This window comes from Parus major, chromosome Z (genome assembly GCF_001522545.3).
Source record: "Parus major isolate Abel chromosome Z, Parus_major1.1, whole genome shotgun sequence".
In the NCBI taxonomy this organism is placed as follows: domain Eukaryota; kingdom Metazoa; phylum Chordata; class Aves; order Passeriformes; family Paridae; genus Parus; species Parus major.
In genome coordinates, this window is record NC_031799.1 from 6,759,684 (window position 1) to 6,779,298 (window position 19,615).

The 19,615-nt window shown below is 38.5% G+C and overlaps 1 protein-coding gene across 4 annotated transcripts in view; it reads right to left on the reverse strand.

Annotated features, from left to right (window-relative positions):
- The window catches only part of KIAA1328 (KIAA1328 ortholog), a 172,547-nt gene that overhangs the window by 43,078 nt on the left and 109,854 nt on the right, over positions 1-19,615 (reverse strand). For all 4 annotated transcript variants that reach the window (XM_015653627.2, XM_033520435.1, XM_015653629.2 and 1 more), the window contains 2 exons: positions 13,205-13,890; positions 10,250-10,345 (listed from right to left, as the gene is read on the reverse strand). In XM_015653627.2, coding sequence (XP_015509113.1) covers positions 10,250-10,345; positions 13,205-13,890 — 782 coding nt within the window. The remainder of the gene's footprint in view (positions 1-10,249; positions 10,346-13,204; positions 13,891-19,615) is intronic.

Sequence of the window (19,615 nt, forward strand, 5' to 3'; positions counted from 1 at the left end):
CAACACATCCTCTCTTCTCAACTTGGCTCACCCAGAGCAAAAGGTTTCACAGTGGATGGGCTGCATTTCAAAACAGGCTGTGGCAGAGATGGTCTGGGTGGGCAGGTAACCACCTAATCTCTTCCTTTACTAAGATTACTAGTACACAAGCACTCTTCTCCTCTACAGAAGTTTCCAGACATCCTGATAGGAGTTGATAACAGCAGCTTTCAGTAAACGAGCAGCAATTGCAAAAGCCCTTTTTCTGATCATGGATCACATCATGGAGCAATCATTTGCTAAGGGTAACTGACAATACAGCAGAGGATGGACACACTAAGAGTCAGATATACTGTCTATTCTTCTGAGGCTGCACAATCTGATTTCTCTAACCAGGGACCATTACCGCTGAAAAAAACACAGAAGCACCCTTGCAGGACCCATTTTTCCATGAAATTTCTGTCCTCTTATTTTAATCACCTTTACCTGTACCACAGGATGATTGAATCAGGCATGTTAAGAGCAGGTTACTACAGGTTTTTAGGATTATAGTCTGTTAGTGTCAAAGTCTTACAAATCTTGGGACTAGTCTGGAAACTGCAGTGCGTTACTTACTCCAAAAAGCCATTTGGCTCCTCTGCCAAATACAAACTTGACATGGGTTTTGATTTTTGTTTTATAATGATAAAAACAATCATGTTCGAATTTTGCCAGGTCTGTAACTACAAATGTACATGCCATCCTAAATATTCTCAAACTACAGCATCTTTTGAAATGGTGTCATACACTATCCCAGATCAGTTAGAAACACCCATCCTGATGCATCTTCACACTTCATTGGCCTTTTTTCCATGATTAAATCACATCTGTGGGACATGGTCACTCTATGATTAAAGAGTATATTAATGATTTACCACTACACTAGTACTCATCCATATTATATTGCTTAGTAAAATGAAAACACTGAGATTGTTTATTGATCTGCTTTAAGAAAAAAATCCCATAGCCTGAAAAGAGGTAAATAGAGAAGTTGAGACTTTGGACTTTACTTTGATTAGTAGATTACCATGCCCAACAGATGCAGATTTGACAAGATAGCTACTGGTAAAGATTTAAAATAACCATTTTAGCCACTTCAGTTGCCTTAAATTCACTGAAGTTAAGTATTTCACAGAGCATGTTTGATGGCTAGTGACTGTAAAACTAAGTATTTATTGCAAGAGCAATACAGACTTAGATGCCTAAATAATGGAATACAACTATAAAAACCATGGCCTGGGACCCAAAGAAAAACCAACACACTAAACATGTCCTTTCAGTGCATGTATTTTATGTGAATTTGACAGCAACACCAAATATTGACTCAACCAGGATGTTTACGGAACAGATTTAACACATATTTGCACTTGTATTTAGAAAATATTCAGATATAATAGAACTGAAACCAGATGGAAAGCACTGCCTCACTAAAAGACACCACTGAGATACGTATTGGCATTGCTCTGATGTCCACTCTCAAGGGGAAGAACAAAGGGAAGAGATCCTGGCACAAGGCTGGTTGCCATGAAGCTTTGGGCTTGGGGCTGCCAGTTCTTAGCCTCTGGAAACCCTTCTTTCCCTCTGGAAACTTCCAGACACAAGTGATTTTTGCCATCTTAGAGCTACCACTATTGATTTTTGGGAGTGAAAGTCTACATTTGCATACGTTTCTTACAACCTGGTGGAAACATCTGCCCAGAGCAGATGCCGTGAGTGCCACTCTGACACTGACTTGGTTCAGGGGTTTGCATTATTTGTGCTGCCAAACCATCTCAGCCCTACTGAGTCCACAGCTGGTATGTCAACCTAGCCCACCTCTCAGAGATGTGGCTTACTCAAAAAGGATGCAGAGATGTAAATGGAGATTAAGGGAACACAGAGTTAAAAAGAAAAGAAGGATTAACTATGCATTGATCAAACAGAAGGGCATGTAGTTATACAAAGAGTTGAAGTCTTGCACTATTGACAGAAGACTGAAGACACTTGCAAATTGTTTTGTTTCAAACTCTCGTGCGTGCTAGAAGCCATATGAAAGCATTTCCACAAAGACAAGCTGATGACTTGTCACTGCAGTTGAGTTCTAATGCTTTTCTCCCCAGATCACCAATGAAATCTTTTGAGTATGGCCTAGATTTTAGATGGATTTACTAGGCAGAGACCATCTTTGTAATCAGTGTGAAGAAACACATTTGTTTGAAACTCACCAAATTAGGATTGAGGGTGGGGAGGGGAAAAGAGCACCCTTAAAAAGCTTAGGGAAAAAAAAAAAAAAGAGCTCAAAATGATAAAATGTAAAACAAAAAAGACACTGTCAGAACACACAGATGAAGGCAGAAGTCACCATGACATGACCCAAAAGACAGAAAGAATTAGGGAATGTAGTAGCAGTACATGGCTGAAAGTTAATCCAACACACCAAAAAACCTCTGAGTGCCACATAACTGATGGAGTTAAGAACAGGTGGTGGCAGAGAAAATAAAATAAGAAACAGCTTTATGACTTTTAACAGACAACTGGTCCCTGAAGGAGAGTTCAAAAGAAGCAAAGCAAACAAGATCTTAAGAAGCAGCCAAGATACCCATTTGGAAAACTTATTTTGAAGCAGGTGAATGAATACTGAACAGTTAAAGAAGACTTTAGAGTAGTCAAGGTGCAAGAACTAAAACAAAGGGTTTTTTTTAACTGTTGACACAGCAAAAAAGATATTTTGGCTGTAAAGGAGAAGGAAGCTGCAATAGCTGTCAGCAGCCCAGATGCATGCAAAGGAGAGTGATCCCAAGGTTATGAGTCTGAGTGGCAGGGATGATGTGGCATTATCAAAATCAGAAATGAAGAGAGATTCAAAAGAAAAATGTACAGAGCTCTGTTTTGGCCAGATTAGGAATGATCTGAAGGCAAAACAACTGGGATTATGTGTCAGGGAGGCAGTCAGATATGCAAGACTAGATGGAACAGAGCAGAAGGTTTAAGAGTTATTGGCAGGGAGATGATAGCCAAATCCGTGTAACAGGACGTTGTCATCCAGTGGGTACAGAAATCTCCAGTCAAATCAAGGAGTGACTAAATCCCTTTCCTGCCACCTCACAGAGGTTCCTACCTAGTTTCAAATGAAATTATCTAAAATAGTGCTGCGAAAACATGCATAAAAAAACCTGACTTTCAATAAAATCTAAAGATCATACTGTTTCTAAAACTAGGGCAACCACTAAATGAAAGTTAACCCGAACAATAACTTTAGCTAAACTTCAGGTCACATGCATTTAATATAATGAGATGAGGAATATGAAAAGGCCATTCATAATGGAATTCATCGAGTTAGGAATGCCATGCTTAGCTGCCTTATAACATATAATTAATGATCCTATAAAAATCCAGCAGTACGAACTCTCCCGGCTGCCTGCAGAACTGTTCTTTATGCTGGGTAGGGCAAGCAAGCATCTGCTTCCACAAATACTGCCCTTTGAGAAGCTAAAAAGCTTTTTTTCCCCCTGCTCCATCAGGGACCACAGTGCCATTTCCATGACATGCTGAGCTTTGAACCATTACCCAAATCAGACTATAGCATTTGGCAACCCAGTACACATCTGTCATGATAGACTGGTTATTGGTCAAATGTTAAAGAATAAGTCATTAACTCTCTTCCATTGCTTTTAATACCCCACCTTCCTCCAGATTATTTATAATCCCCACTAAACCCACCCTCTGTTTATAGTCTTCTAACACAACAGTGAAATGTATACTGCCTGGAGATCTTGCCTTATACCACTCCCAACCATTTGGTACAACAAAAGATGTTCTCTCTCCATCAAAAGGCCTGATCCCTTCTGAAGCATTGATGCTCGCATTCAAGGTTAAAGGATTAAGGCCTGAAGCACTGGGTACCAGAGGAAATGAAGCCAAATATCGAAAGAAACACAAGAATCAATCCTCTTCACTGCAGGAGCAGTGTGAAGAACAAATCAGCTGGGCTGAATCTAAAATTTTCTCTGCATGGCTCACAGAAATTAGCACTTTTATAAATATAATGGGTAGTTCTGGGAAGCCTCAGCACCTGTGCAAAGCCACAGTGTTAAACTCAATACATCTGTATGGTCTGGGATGTTTTATGCCAGAATAATTCAGTGGCAAATACACAAAGTCCACTTCAGAGAGAGCCAGAGCTGGGAAGTGAGTGAGGGCACATGTGCTATTATCTTTATATGTAGTCTGCAAATCTGCAAGTGGCAGAACCTAATATTTACTAAAGTTTGCCTATTTCTTCAATTCTCTGAGTGCTGAAGTGCAGCCAAGGTCACAGGAGGGGTGGGGGAGTATGTTTTAGCATAGTGCAGCTGTGATCACGGGCAGAACAGCAGGGTACAGAGGACTTCTCACTTAACTTTGTAATACCAATAGCTTTTGTTCTTAGTCCTGCCCCATCAGTTCTGATATAAGCTTTAAATGGCATGAAAGTTGTGCGGGTGGGTTTAAAATTTCCTGATTTAAAAACTACCTTCCAGAACATTTTGTTTTATGAGGTTTTTCTTAACTTTTCCAACTGATAAATTTCTGGGACATATGAATGTTTAGATTTACCAAAATATTCTCTTCATCCAAGATAACACATAAAAATAAAAAGTAACAAAATGGTATGTCTGAAAAAGTAATCCACTTCAATTTATAAAAATAGTATTCAGGTTTTCAAAATTCAATTCAGCCAGTAAACTAAGAGTGTCTACATTTTCCTGTAAAGGAGGCATCTGCAAATGACTTGCAAAAATGTCTCTCACTGTCTGCAAGTGTTGGCAAGGAACAAACTCCTTCAGGAGATGCATGTATTTCACATATTTCAACTCAAAAAAAAAAAATTCTCCAAGCATTTTCAGTTTTGATGTGGGATATTACTGAACCAAGCCCATGCAGAGCACTGGCAGGAAATGCAAGTTTTGTGAAAATACCAAAGCACTTGTGTTTTAACAAGCCTGTTTTCACCAACTGCCATCCTAAGCTTAGCAGTGTTTCTAACACCTGGGTGTCTGTGATTTTTGAAGTCGTCACCTACAGGCTGAGTGTATCTGCCTATAGAAACCACTTATGGCATTTCCTGCTTACATCTTATACCTCCAGCCACCCAGTAGGCTTCCTGCTCAAGGTTACTTTGGACTGCAATGGGAATGATGTAATACTGCTGTGTGCAGCAGACATGATCATGAGAACAGAATCAGCATAATTCAGGTAAATGTTAGATAGGCAGCTTGAAATCACTGTTGCAGTTGAAAGTAAACCTGAAAATTAGATTAGTGAAGGAACCAGGTCAGCAGAAATGAACTCCACTCTCTCCAGTCTGATAAGGATCACTGCCTACCCTAACAAAAAAACCCCAATATTAAATGCATGCATAGGTATATGTAAAAAATTGCCACACATTCCTCTTTATGCTTTTAGTAACGACATCAGAACAAAGATCTTCACCCTGTACAAGAAAACCTACTACCTTCAGAGTCTGCACGTGGCACTAATGAAGCAAAAATGTGTGTCTAACTCTGACTGTACTCTCCCATACGTCACAGCAGACTCCAGCAGCCATCTGTTGGAAGGATTCTGTGCCTAAATATAGCCAGACACCACCACAAGAGAAAGAAAAACTCATATCTGCACCTAATTCAGTGTGTGCACTATTGGCAGATCTGCAAGCACTTTTTTTTTTTTTTTTTTTACCAGCCAAACAAGCACCACAAATATCCTATCTAAAAATGATACGAACTTCAATGTAAAATTATCTGGAACAAGAAAGTAACTTGGTTGTTAAAAGGAGCACTAACAGGTGGGTAAGCAGCTTCCACATACACAGATTTTATGGGCCATTTGCAAGCACAGTTGATTTCATCCCAATTTAATGTGCCAGTCTGCCAAAACAGCAAATAGAAAAAAAATCCCAACAAACTGTATTCAGTACACTCCTAAAAGTTGGCTGAGTCCTATATAGATATACTTCAAGAGACCAAGGACAATTCAGAGATGACCAGAAACCTGTGAGTCTTGGACAATGAGCCAGTTGCAGCCCTTGTGAAAGTTTCTCCTTCAGAGGCCCAGGACCTGGACATACCTCAGGACCTGGGAAGTGACATGCTGGAATGAAGAACTGAAAAGAAAATTCCTCTCAGGAAACCAAATGGGTGCTACCATTGTTTTTCAATTCTCCTCAAAACCAGGAGTAATGGGGCCAGCAAAAAACAGGCCAGCAGTAGCAGAGCCATGCAATAGCTACTTTATTTTATATTTAAATTATTTGGAGGGGGGAATTGAGTGAACAAATCTGGATATGCCTGGGACAGCAGGGGGAGCTGCAAGTCTGCGTTCCTCTGCAGGTCTATTTAATTGTATTGAATATTTGGACAAAAGCACACAAGTGTGCTTGCACATCACCACAGAAAGATGTCTGCATGTCTAACAAGCCTCAGAAAAGAGAGTTCATAACAAAGCATTAAACAAGGAGCAACAGATAATTGTCACCTTCTCTCACTGGATATTAAAAATAGTTACACCATAAAAATAAAAATCTTTTAAAGGACCCCTGACAGCACTCCCTCCTGGAACTATCACCATAGCAATGAGCATCCAAGTACAGGGGAAGTACCGCTGAATCCTGTGTTTGATATTTTCAAGTAACTAAAAATACAAACTGGCAAAAATACACATGGGTGATGCAGAATGAGGCACACAAACATAAAGAGCCTTCAATGAAATTAAAGGTGGCAAATTCCACCTGAAAATCTTTAATACAGCAGGAAAGAATCCTTTCACCAGATAGCATACATTGAACAAATGCCTGCAGATAACTGTAAACACATCTGATAGCTGCTGTAGCCACGGGTTTGTGTAGAGGCTCGGTGGCAGAACTGTGTGAAATCCGAGGCAAAGATGCCCATTAGAGAGAAGGCAGTAAAAAGCCACACTGGCAGAGCCTTACAGGAAACCTAAGAATCAAAAAAGCAGGGAATCTTGAATGTTAAGATTTAGGCACACAGCAACACTCTGGGGAGGGGTGCTTGCAAGTGAAAAACTGTGTCTCCTCAAGCTGGTGCCATTAAATTCATCTTATTTCCATGCCATTCAGATCAAAGTTAAGATTAAACGAAGGAGGGAAGAGCTTTAAAATTCCTTTCCCAGATGCAGATGTCAGGAGCACACACAAAAGCAGGTGCTGGGTGTATTGATCCTACTGAATACGCATGGAGTGGGTACTTGAGCATGTACCAAGCATCTGCGTCTGGGAGATGGAAAGCACTTTGTAAAAGGCTGTTTTATGCTAAACAAATGCATCAGGTTATGTTTTTATTTTGAATATTTTAAAGCATCTTGCACACTGGGGCAGACTTGAAAAGAAATTATACAGACAACTTGCCATTAATTGCACAAGCTACCATCTCCATACCTGCAAATTGTCTGTGGGCTCACTTAGGAGCACTCCAAGCTACTGAAAACCATCCTCAATAAAACCTGCTCTGACTGCTGCACCTTAGAGAAATGGAGATCCTGCATCTGAAGGTGGTTCAGGTCCCAAATGCTGGCCCAGCCACAAGTAAGCAAAGGGACAGGCACATTGCTTCTCAACATCAGGGAAGAGACAAATCCAACACTGCAAATTCGTATCATAATAAGTACCCAAATAGTCTGAGATGGACAATGCTTGCTGACAATGACAACAAAAAGACCTTAACAGCACATGTAGAAGAGAAAAACCAAACAGGCATCCTTTGAAAATCTGGCTATAGTTAGAAGTAGCCCCTGAGATCAAAGTTTTCATTTTCACTAACAGACTATGAGGAAAATCTGCATCAGAAATCAAACTTTGCACTGTATTTCCTTGTGGAATCTATTTTGCTTTCTTCAGTGAGGGAAAAAATTAATCCCTACAGGAGATGACAAGATGCCTTTTAAACTACATACCTCATTTTTGACTACAATTACCTTTCAATAGTCTGGCACAGCTGCATGCTCCTATTTGCTTTTTTTTTTTTTTTTTTCATTAAGGGTTCCTCTATTATTTGTACCCATCCTATAGCATTTACGCCTGGCAGTGATGCACATTCCCTTGTCTACAATTCCTCCTACAGATAGTAGAAAATAAATTGCAATTAGATTTTTGTAATTGTAGATAATTAACACAAAATGAGCTGTTAATTATATAAAAAAAACAATGTTTTTTGAGTTCCTGATTATATTATTTATTTTACTTCTCACTTCAGCAAGTTTCATATTTTAAAGGTATTTCACCATTTCCTTTAAAATACCAGGATATTTTTAAAGTAAGTTCTGTTTATTTGAAGACTGAAATCAACTTCTACGCTGTGGGCTGATTTTCCATTAATGTTCTGTTGGCATTTGCCATAACAAGAACTTTTTGATAGGTCAATTAAAAAACAAACACCACCACCACGAAGAAAAAACAAAAACAAAAAAAAAATAAAAATAAAAATAAAAAAACCCACACCAAAAAAAACCAAAAAAACCAACCCACACAAAAAAAACCAAAGAGCCCCACATTATGTAAAAAAAAAATCCCTAAAAATTGAAAAGGCAGGAGAAAAAAACATCAAAAGAAACAGTTCAAAAAAGGATGTATGTCTTTTCTAAGACACGGCCATAGACTTGCACATTCTCCTTTTCTGTGCTGAAGAAAACATCACTTACATATTCAAATGCATAAAAGAGACAAATGGACTTGTCTTCCACAGCCTCTTTAAGCCTTACATTAGAGTAAATTATTTAGGGACTATTCATCTGGTAACCTTTGCAAAACTGAAGATATAGGAAGAAAAACTTCCAAGTGTTTTCCTGCCAAACTTTGTAACCAGCTGGCATGGCACCTTGAGACTGCTCAAACACACAATAACTTTGAAAAATTACAGTAAATTAAACTAGGGGAATGAAGAGAGGGTGGGGAACCTTTTGAAATCTAGGACTCTCATTTTGTTAACAGCACAGGTTTTCCTCATTTTCCCTGTTAGGATATGTAGATATTTGCAGGTTTTTGGCAAACTGCTGCCAAGAAGCCCTACAGATGTTCTAGGTTACATTTTTACTCCAAGGGGCTTAATGCTGCTGCATCTTAAACATGTCATGACTCTCCATCTTTTTTGTTACAGTGATAATACTTTGATCACTTCAGTTTGTGTGAAAATGAAAGAAAAGAGCATCCGAATACAACAAAGATATGCCAGTAACTCACAGCAGCCAAACACCTGGTTTAGCAGTGAAGTATTCCAAGGAAACTAACAACTCCTGCTGTTCTGGAGAATAAAAGGCTTATCCCTTTTCAATGAAAGGGGATATCAAAAAGAAAAACAAAATTAGTATAATGAAATTAAAAAATAAGAGAAAAGAAGGTACTGGACCCTTAGTTTATAAATTAATTATCAGTTCTCCCCATATTCTCAACAGAGAAGTTTATTATTTTGAGGTATTCTCTTGTCGCTAAGGAAGGAGTCATTCAAAGCACAGCTGCTCCTCTTGTCCACCATTCTTTGGTCTAAAGAACACCTATAGTTACAGCACAGAACAAGAAGCTGTTACTTTCTGAAAAAAGGAGAAAACCTTGCCAGTTTTTATTTGTTGCTCTCCTAATAAGCCTGAATCTTCTTCCAGTGTTAACTTGAATGCGACAGGGTAGGACAGAAGGAAAGTACAATAGTGTACTGATTGAAGTTTTAAATAGCAAGCAGGATGGAGATGGAGAGCTAAATATTGGCTTAACTCTGCTTCCAGTTATTTCAGTGTTGGTTTGCTCTGATCACACTGAAGTAGAGGTGCAATGCAGAGGTATTTAAAAAGAAGTAACTGTCACCAACCATGGAAGATCTATCTGAGAGCTAAAGGATAATGTATTATTTACATCAGGTCCAAATAAAGAGATGTTCTGATCTTAATTTAAAAAGTAACAAGCAGCACCTATAACAAATAACTTAAACTAAGATTTTGTGAAAACTCTATTTTGCACCAGGCTAAGAGGTGGCACACAAAACCTGAAGTCTCTTCAAGAAGTCAGCCCCTAAACTTTGAGTAATAACAGGTCAGCATAACTATTGAGTTGACTCATAAAACACAGCAGTCAATGAATTTTACCTTTTCTGCAGAAAAAAGCTCTTAATCTGAAACAAACACATGAACAAATACACTTGGCAGGCAACAGCACACTGTCAAGAAGATATACCGATCCTGTGAAGCACTTAGAAGTGAAGAGAGAAATTACCTTAGCCCCATGCTGCTGCCGTTCATCATCAGAGCAAGTTCTCTGGGTGCTCCAGCAATGGGCACATCTTCTGAGCCAGGTACATGGCCTCTAATCCTGGAAAAAACAAGTCAGTTCTGCAGCTGGTCAAACCACACCAGGAACTTCCCACTAAAAGGTGGCCTATGTGTCTAGACCACACATTAAATGTAGAAGCTATCACAATTATCTTCACACTTTCAAATATACTGTTGTATTGGAAGGCTGGTTCAGGCCCAGGGCCTTTGCTTCTAAGGGTTACCACTGGGACAACCTTAGCAGTGTAACTCAATTGAGTACTAGCATTTCAGCAATAGAAAGGGAAAACAATAGGAAAAATCTGCAGTCTTTTTGTTAGAGAAACAGAAAAGTTTCATTGACAGAGTACAGCAGCAGAGCTCAAAGGCATCATGTGTAAGCTGCACAGAACAGAATTTGTCTAAGATGCTTGTGTGTCTTCAAACTATGGGCCCACAAATGATGCTCCATTTTTAATAGATCACTCCACCTTCTCCTTTCTTTCCAACAAAGACAGAAAAGTCAAAATCGAGGTATTTCTTTTTGATTTGACTAAAATTCTTCTTTCAAGGAAACAAGCTTTGCTGTTACTGGTCTGTTCCAGTGAGGCTTGAACCAAGAGGAGACACTGAACTGCACATACACACGCTATTTTTGATAGCTGAGCAACTATTTAACATCGAGAGTAACTGCAAACTGAAAGGACTACAGTCACATGAGGCTAAATAGAGAAACGTAGAAAATTAAAAGCAGATACGATGCAGTGTGGCAAAAGAAGAAAGATCAATGCTCTCTTTAGCTAAAAGATTAGAAAAGTTAATTGCCAATAACTGCAAGTGGTCAAACCTCTTATTTGTCATTCAATGAAAATGGATCTTAACCAGAACTCCACACAGGCAGGACAGACAAAAATAAACACTACCTGGAAAAAGATTTTTCTTGTATTGTTTTTTATACTGTTACATTGTTCTAACTCAGTTAGAACCTCCTGGCAATGAAGCAAAGGGTATTTGAGCTTAGCTAAACAAATTTTTATTGTTAGCAGTATATAAAATTACCCTGTTACCAAGTAAAGAAGTGAATTATATATCTGGAACTGAAACAGAACTGTCATGCCTAAGAGATTTACCTCTAAATATCAAACATCTAATTCTAAATATACTAAAATATTTTTAAGAGAAAGCACATTATATTCTAGTTGATTTCTTAGAGACAATATGGCAAATCTAACTTCACATGCACCTCTGAAAAGAGATCTCAAAATTACAAAGCCCTCAGATTGATCATATATGATTCTTTTTCACAGAATTCTTTTTAAGTAACTAAAGTTCTGTAAACCATAAGGAGTTTTTATCAGAAAAAAAAAAAAAAAAGGAGCTATAATAAATACAGTGGTACTAACAACCACATCATTGTAGATATTTAAGGTGCATTTTTTTCTGAACTTACGCCTCCAAACCTGAAAAATTTCCATTGGAAAAAAAAAATAATCTACAAAAAAACTCAGTTTGTATGTCCTTCATATCTACTTGTTTTTCATTAGATGGATGCATGCATAGAATTAAGGTATTTGATGATTAAGAATCCATCTGTTCCTACTTAATTCTCACCTGAAGTCATAATCCTTTGTTAGCAATCTCAGTCATTTTCAACACACACATTTGTTATTTCCTCTAAGACAGGTACTTTTAAACCCACATAAACACATTCTTTTCAATGTAAACAACAATTCAAGAAGACAAACAAAAGACCACCCAGATCACCATACTCTTTTTTAAAGTTTGAAAAGTAACCAGGGGGTTGAAATGAAGATGGGAAAGTGATGTACTTCCTCATGGTGCTTATAGTCCACAGATGTAGGAAGTGGGGTCATCTAATGCAGACTTTCATGGGGTGCTGTCAGCAGCTGCCATATTAAAACAGCATAGAAATATCTGCCCCTGTGAAACACTCCTACTGCCTCTTCCTGCCATAACTGCAGAATTTTTCCCTACTGTTTTTCCTTTCCAATTCTGAAATGCTAGTACTCAGCTGAGGTACAATGGCTAATTTAATCTGTTTCCATTCACTGTTTGGCTCACTTTAATAACATAATACCAAAAAACCAGTTGCTCCCCCTATCTTGAAGACTCTATTTACATTGTCAGAAAAGTGTTACCTTCTGCAAAAAACTCACAGGCCTTTCAAGCCACATCTCACATTTCTATGGATGCTCCATATCCCTTCAAGTTTTGAGCACATATTGTGCCTCAGTCTTGGCATTCTCCCTTTTCACTAACGTCACTGGAAAGAAAATGTCTTTGCTACACTTAGCTCCCTTCCTCTTCCATAAATATATGGGGGAAAAACATATATTACATATATAAATACACACACACACACGTGTGTGTGTATATATATATATATATATATATATCATGATCTCCATCTTTTCTGTGAAACACACTCCTCTCAGTCCCAGCCTAGGAGGGTGGCAACACTTGAAAACTGACCTTTCTGAGGAAAGAAGGGAGAATGCCACATCTACGTCATCCACGCTCACACTGTCCTGTTGCCAAATGTCTGTATTGCTTTCAAATGCCTGCACTAAGATCAGCCTCTCATTTTCTTCTACCACTTTTCTTTTCCAACATAGTCTTTTAGCAGTGCTTTTCTTCTGCCTTTCTTTCTACCACATACTGTTTTCCTCTACTGCTTTCCAAAGCTGTCATGCCGCTTCCCAACAGTATACACTAACGTACTAAAGTCTCCTCTCCTCTGAATCACTCTTAGAAACTGTCCCATAACCCTTGCCTGTCTTGTTTTCTTCTACCTATTGTTGCATTGTTCTGTTCTCACACTTAAATCAACTATTGCCCATGTGCTCATTAGAAATTTTAGAATTTTTTTTTTTTTTTTAATTTTAAATCTCAAAATCACCTGTTATAATTTATCCGGGATTGGTGTAGTTGCTGCTGTTTTAGGAGCAGTTTTGCTTCTTGCTTAGTCAATAAATGTTGGAGTCGTTCCTTTTCAATTTCCAGCTCCATTTTTTGCAGAAGCAGCTTCTGCCTTCTTTCTTCGTATAATCTTTTAGCCAGCTCTGTTTCCTTAGGCCCTGGGTCTGTGCTGTGATTCAGCCCAGAACCTCGACAGGGCCTGGAATGATCACAGGTTTTGTGAACTGTCCCAGAGTGTTTTCCAAGTACCTGGCTGATATAGCAGCTCTCTTCCATGCTCCCTGAGATCCCCACATGCCTCCAGGCACAGCCATGACTCACTCGCTGAGGGCACGTGCTCTGAAATTCCCTTGATCGCTGGTCCATCTCCTGAGCTTGCTTTACACGGTGAGGGCTCCTCTGCTTGGCTGGGGAAATCATGTTGTTGCACTTTCTGTGCAAGTCATTTTCCATTGGACACTCCTTCAGACAGTCCTGATGGTTGTCATGTATTTCAGTCCTGTAATCATGGTTGTTCCTGCAAGGCTGAGACAACACAACATGGGCTGGACTTCCAGCCTTCAGTGCTCTACTGTTCTTATGAAGTGTCCAAGGACCCTCAATACCCAAATACGAACTGTCCAGCCCCAAAGAGGGTTGTTGGCATAAGCTCTTCTTACTGGATACCTGCAATAGGAGAAACAATTTCCTGTAAATCACTAAAATTCATCTTTTTTCACCAATTTTCCTTGGTAAATGTGCTCTCTTCGAAACAGCTGCTGGTCAGTGTTGACGGACATACAACCAAACCCAACAAAATATTTACCAGAACACAGACACAAATCTGCTATCAAATCAACATTTCATTCCATCTACACAAGTGTAATAAATGTAAAACTACCGTCTGCAGGATCCTCAGCATAAAATGAGTCACTTCAGAGTATCAAGTAGTTGTGAGCATCTAGGGTTACATAAAATCAACTTGAAGAGTGGCAAAAAACATTAAATGTTAAGGTTTGAAAATGTTTAATTTTGAATACCGAGCCAAAAAATCCATTCAGCCACTATAAATACTCTTTGATTGGCTATTACACAGCAGGAGATTTGATGTAAAACATTTCACCTTGCACTGAATGGTATATTACTTACCGCTGGAAATTTGATGAGAGTTTTTGAAATATCTTTACAGAAACACAGATAAAAACCAACTACTTTCTGTAAAAACTGGTTGTACATCAAAAGCTGTCATTTAAATACAAAACATGTTTAAATACAGCTATAAACGTAAGCGATTTTTCAATTAAGCTGGGCAAGTGATTATAGTCTGATAAAACTCTGAAGAAAACAAGCAACTGTAATTCACATTTGTCAACCCAGTACAAGCAAATTCTAGTGGTTTTGTTATAGTCATGGTCGTTATGTAATAGATATCACAATCCTAGCTACATCCTGGTGTATCTTTGCACTAAGGTTCATCTAGGCAGTTCAGCATTTGAGCTTTTATGCACATCACAACAGCAGTGTATCAGGCACATGCATTTCTTTTTGCTAGAACTGCACATTAATTTCAATAACAAACTGAATTTAAACTCCTCCAGCCTTTGGGACTTTCCAGAAAGATATGAGGCTTTTTAATTACAGAAGCCAGATTTGTTAAAGATAGCAAAACCACTGCAGTGTAAGTGGCTTAGCAGGGAAATTTGGAATTCACTGATGAAAAAAAAAAAAAAAAAAGGTATTATTTGCCCTCTGGGAATGCTTACAATAGATAGGTATTGTGCATACAGAGTGCAAAGACAGTTGGCCAGACCCAAAACACTCAAATTTAGGAATGCAAGTAAGCTTCCAGCAATGATTATGAAAGAGATATACTACAAATCTATGCAGTATTTATATGTGTAATTTAGAATCTTTTTTTAATAAATAAACAAAATACCAAATATACTCAGCTGCCCTTCAAGACAACCAATTACAAGTTTCTTGTAGACTTCACAGAATGTAAATTAATGTGGATTAGCACCTGAATACTGATATTTTATTATTTCCAGTTTTGTGCATATAAATATATCCTCTCTGCCATGTGATTGAAAGCCAAGGATGTCATGTTTTGCCCCAAAGGGCCCAGTGAGTTGGAGACATTTGCATTACTGTCAGTGCTAAATGTCTGAGGAAAGTCCAGTGCTTGGACTGGGTGAAAAGTGCAGGACACTAAAATATTTTAAAGTCAGAGGGGCTCACAGGGCAACTGAGCAGAAATGCAACATGCTGCCAAAAAGGCAGAGTTTTGTTACTTATTATTTGTAGCATGCCATCCATGTGGGCAATATTTTCTACACAAATAAAGGCTACAGAGCCCTTTTAATCTGAATTAGACAATACAGAAAAGGATGATGAAGTCTCTCATTTCCCACATTACCTGCTTCTGATTATATAGCATTTAGGGCACCTACAGGAAGAATCTTTCAAGGTGAAGTGTTTCCCAGTCCCTGTGAACACCAGAAGGTCTCAGACATGAAGATATTCTTAGAGGATCCTATCAGGACTGGCAGTGTAGGGTAGTCACAGAAAGCAAACACCTGTCTTTCTGCAGCGCATAAATAGTAGTTAAAAAGAACACACATTAAAAAAGGAAACTCAAAAGATGACATGTCTGAGAACACCTTTATTTTAGCAGCTCGCTGACTGAAGAGACAAAAGAATGTTAAGAAATCTAAGCACACGAATGAAGATGTTACAAAATAATCATCAGGTTTAAGAATAAAGGTCCACATTGCAAATTAACTCCATGGCTGAGACTCTATTAAGAGTCCCTGAAGGCCCTAAAAGAGAGGTACCAGTTAGCATTTGTTGACCTTGGCCACCATTAAGTCTGCCCTGATGGTCTCAGAAATGGCATTGACATTTAAAGACTTCATAACAAGGCAGAGAAACTTTAATGTTATTTCACAGTTACAATATGTTTGCAGGGGGGAAAATTCTCATTAATGTCACTGAATGTGAGTGGGATTTTCTTACTCCTTTAGAAGAAGGAGGTCATGTTAGGCAGAAGACTGAGTTCCAACATGCCTTTGATGGCTACTGAGTACTCTGCAGGGCCTAACTCCGAAGGAAAATTAACTATTGGGAGTCAGAAACTAGTCAACAACTTTTTTAGTAATATGTGGGTTTTCTGCTAAAGCCTTCATTGAAAATACAGCAAGATGGTAGACATTGCAGGGAAAATGGATAGACATCAACACATATGAGAGGTCAGAAGAGACCAGCAGGTGACATGACAGATCTGTAAGATGCAGGCCAAGTAAAGGGGAAAAGTAGAGAAAATAAATACTCCAAAGACCCACCTACTACTGTGAGTCTGAAGACACATAAGCATAAGGAATCAGGTAATTTTACAAGATGAGTTTAAGAAAGATATTGCCTATGGGACACATGGAAACCATGACGGACCATGATGGAACAGCTGTGCTTTCTCCTCCATGGAGCTCTTCCAGGCTTGCTGTTCCATATTTAAAGATACAAGTTCCTTTAACTAAGGCTTAAACAAACTCATACTGCTCCTTGTATGATAAGGAGTTAATAAGACTTGATCAGATGTGAAATTCTTGTGAAACAAGGAGACACTAAAAATGGTTTTAATAATCTTTAGAATGATTTAAAGATGGAGACGTGTGGAGGTCTACAAAGTCTTTACTGCAACCCCAGTAATTTTTGCTCAGGGATTCAGCGCAGAGCTTAAACAAACATCCAGTCCTTAAAACTTCCTATGAACAGACAAACAGTGCACCAGTTTTATGCACGCAGCATTATGATCTCTGCAAATTGTTCTTAAATGCAACTTGTGTGCCTTGCAGTTCTAATTCACAGCGCTGGCAGAAGAAGCACAGTTACAGCCTGACTCCAGCACAAAGGGCTTTGTAATGGAAGGGATGAACTAGTAACTGAGCATATCTTTACAAAATCAGCACAGGCAAGCTCCTGACAGATATTATTGCATGTACATACATGTTTAAGAAACAGCTCAAAATCTTTACCTTGAGAAGTCTTGCACTCTGAAGGACAAAAGCTGGAATTCCAGAAAAATACAATGTTGTTTATGGTGCAGAGCAAAATTGCTAGAGATATTTACAGCATCAGGATTTTAGTACATGGAACCCTAGTTTGTAGCTTTTAGCTGAAATATGTCAGAATAAAGGCAAAAGAGACAATGAAGTAAAATGATTCTCACTGGTATCTTGAGGACATTTCTCTAATCTGGATTTTCAGCTCAGGAGTTTCTTTTGGTGGGGTAGAAAGAGTGGAAGGAACATGTTGATTCAGAACTAGTCTGTTGTGCTGATCTAAGTGGGGACCCTATAGGAGACCAAGAAGAATGAACAGAAGCAGCAACCAGAGGAGAAATACAGAGATTTAAAGATTTTTAAACATGACGCAGGGACTACCATAGACAGAAACACCTTCCACAGCACCAAGGGCACATACTGAAGATTCTTCACCAGTGTAGCTGTTCTTTGGACATGGTTAGCAAAATTTATTAGGACTAATTTGTTCACTGAAAGCATGGTCAAGCTCTGGTACAGACTGTCGAGGGCAGTGATGGAGTCACCAACCCTGGAGGTATTTAGGAGACATGCAGATGTGGTGTTTAGTGACGAGTTTTTGTGGTGAGCTTGGAGGTGCTGGGCTAATGGCTGGACTCAGAGGTGGTTTCCAACCTAAACAATTCTGCAATTCCATCAGTGACTCCACTGACACCCTCACTAAGGTATACAACCTAAACCTGGAACTCAGTCACCACTCTGAATGGTTGATATATGGGTCTCATCTGAATAAAGCTTGGCATTGTGTTTCAGGTCTATCAAGAGTGTAAGTACTTGCTTTTGTCAGCAGAATGAGGATGTATTATAAATAAGCTCAGAAAGGATATTGGGGCAACAGAAATGCTGTTTTTAAGAACAATTACATCAAATTTTTAGACTATTTGAAGTACGTTACCACTGATTAAGGAACTGTTCTTTCCAAGATTCTGTAAGAATTTATCAGGGAGAATGAAAAAGCATAAAGATTTTAAAGTATATTAGTAGGATATATTGAGGTCTATAAATTCTTTTCTTTAAATCATATAATCCTTTGTTAAAATCTGTACCATAAATAACCCAATATCAGTTATTACAAAGTGCCATGTAATAGTACAGCAACTGTCTCTGTCACTACCTAAGATAAATACAGTAGATAACTCCTAAGGTAAGCCAACCATTTTTCAAGCAAGAAACAAAGCACTATTTTCTGTAGAAATTATGTATAGCTATGATTGCCATATTCCACTGAATAAAACAAGTGGTCTCATATGAAAGATACCATGAATGACAGTCACCAACCGGTATTTTTCCTGTAAAAATCTACTGAACTCATATTGAACAGGGTAGCTAAAAAAAAGTAATATCACATCACAAAAAAGTGAATCTATAGCTGCTAGCTGACAGCAGAGGAACACCTCCTGTATTTGTGCTGCCTTCAGTATTTTTTCTCCTCTTTGTTAAGAGGGTTAGAGCTGGCATGCCAGGTGCACAAAAAAACCTGCATTCAAAGTAGCATGTGAGCATTTGCTGGCGCTCAGCTTTAAGTGTATATTTTGCATTCATAAACATGCCACCCTTCTTCTCCAGCTACCCAAACACTGTAGATAATCTCTAACAAAGGCTCCCATTTCAGATCAGCAGACTGCTTTTACACTGCCTGATAAGCCAGTTAATAATACAGTGCTCCAAGAAAACTAAAGAGAAGTGTCTGCGTGCCAAGTCTTGGAAGTCACTGTGAGCAAAATGTCCATTAAGCCCACACGGTACCCACACATGTCACTGCAATACCTGGCCACTAAATTTAAGTAAACATGTTTGCTTTTCAAAATAAAACTGTATCATTCCTGTTTGCACTATAGAAAAATGCCACTACACTAATCTTGACAACACCAGGTCCAACTATTAAGATTCAATGTGCTGCCAACATTATAAAAATAATAAAAAATAAAAAAAAAATCCCAATCTTCTGACTTCAATTTTTTACTTCTGCCCTTTATTTTACTGACGAATCAGTAGTTCAAGACCTAGATAAATATTTCAAAAACTATACTATTTGTGAGCAGAGCAGGTCACTAGCATTTCCCAGTACATTTGGAGTTCATGTGAATAAGGGCAAAAGAGTGATGAGCTGCATTTTTAACATGGGCATATACAGAATAGTTGTCTAGCTGATAGAGAATGTGTAATGCAACATCTGCACCGTACGCTTTGCCAAAGCCCATCCCAAATAAATGTAGTGCATTCTCCCTAGTGCAATTAACTCTTGTACTCTGGCAGGTTGTGCTAGAAGATCATCAAGGTAGATTACCTTCCAGCATATGAACTAAATACTTACA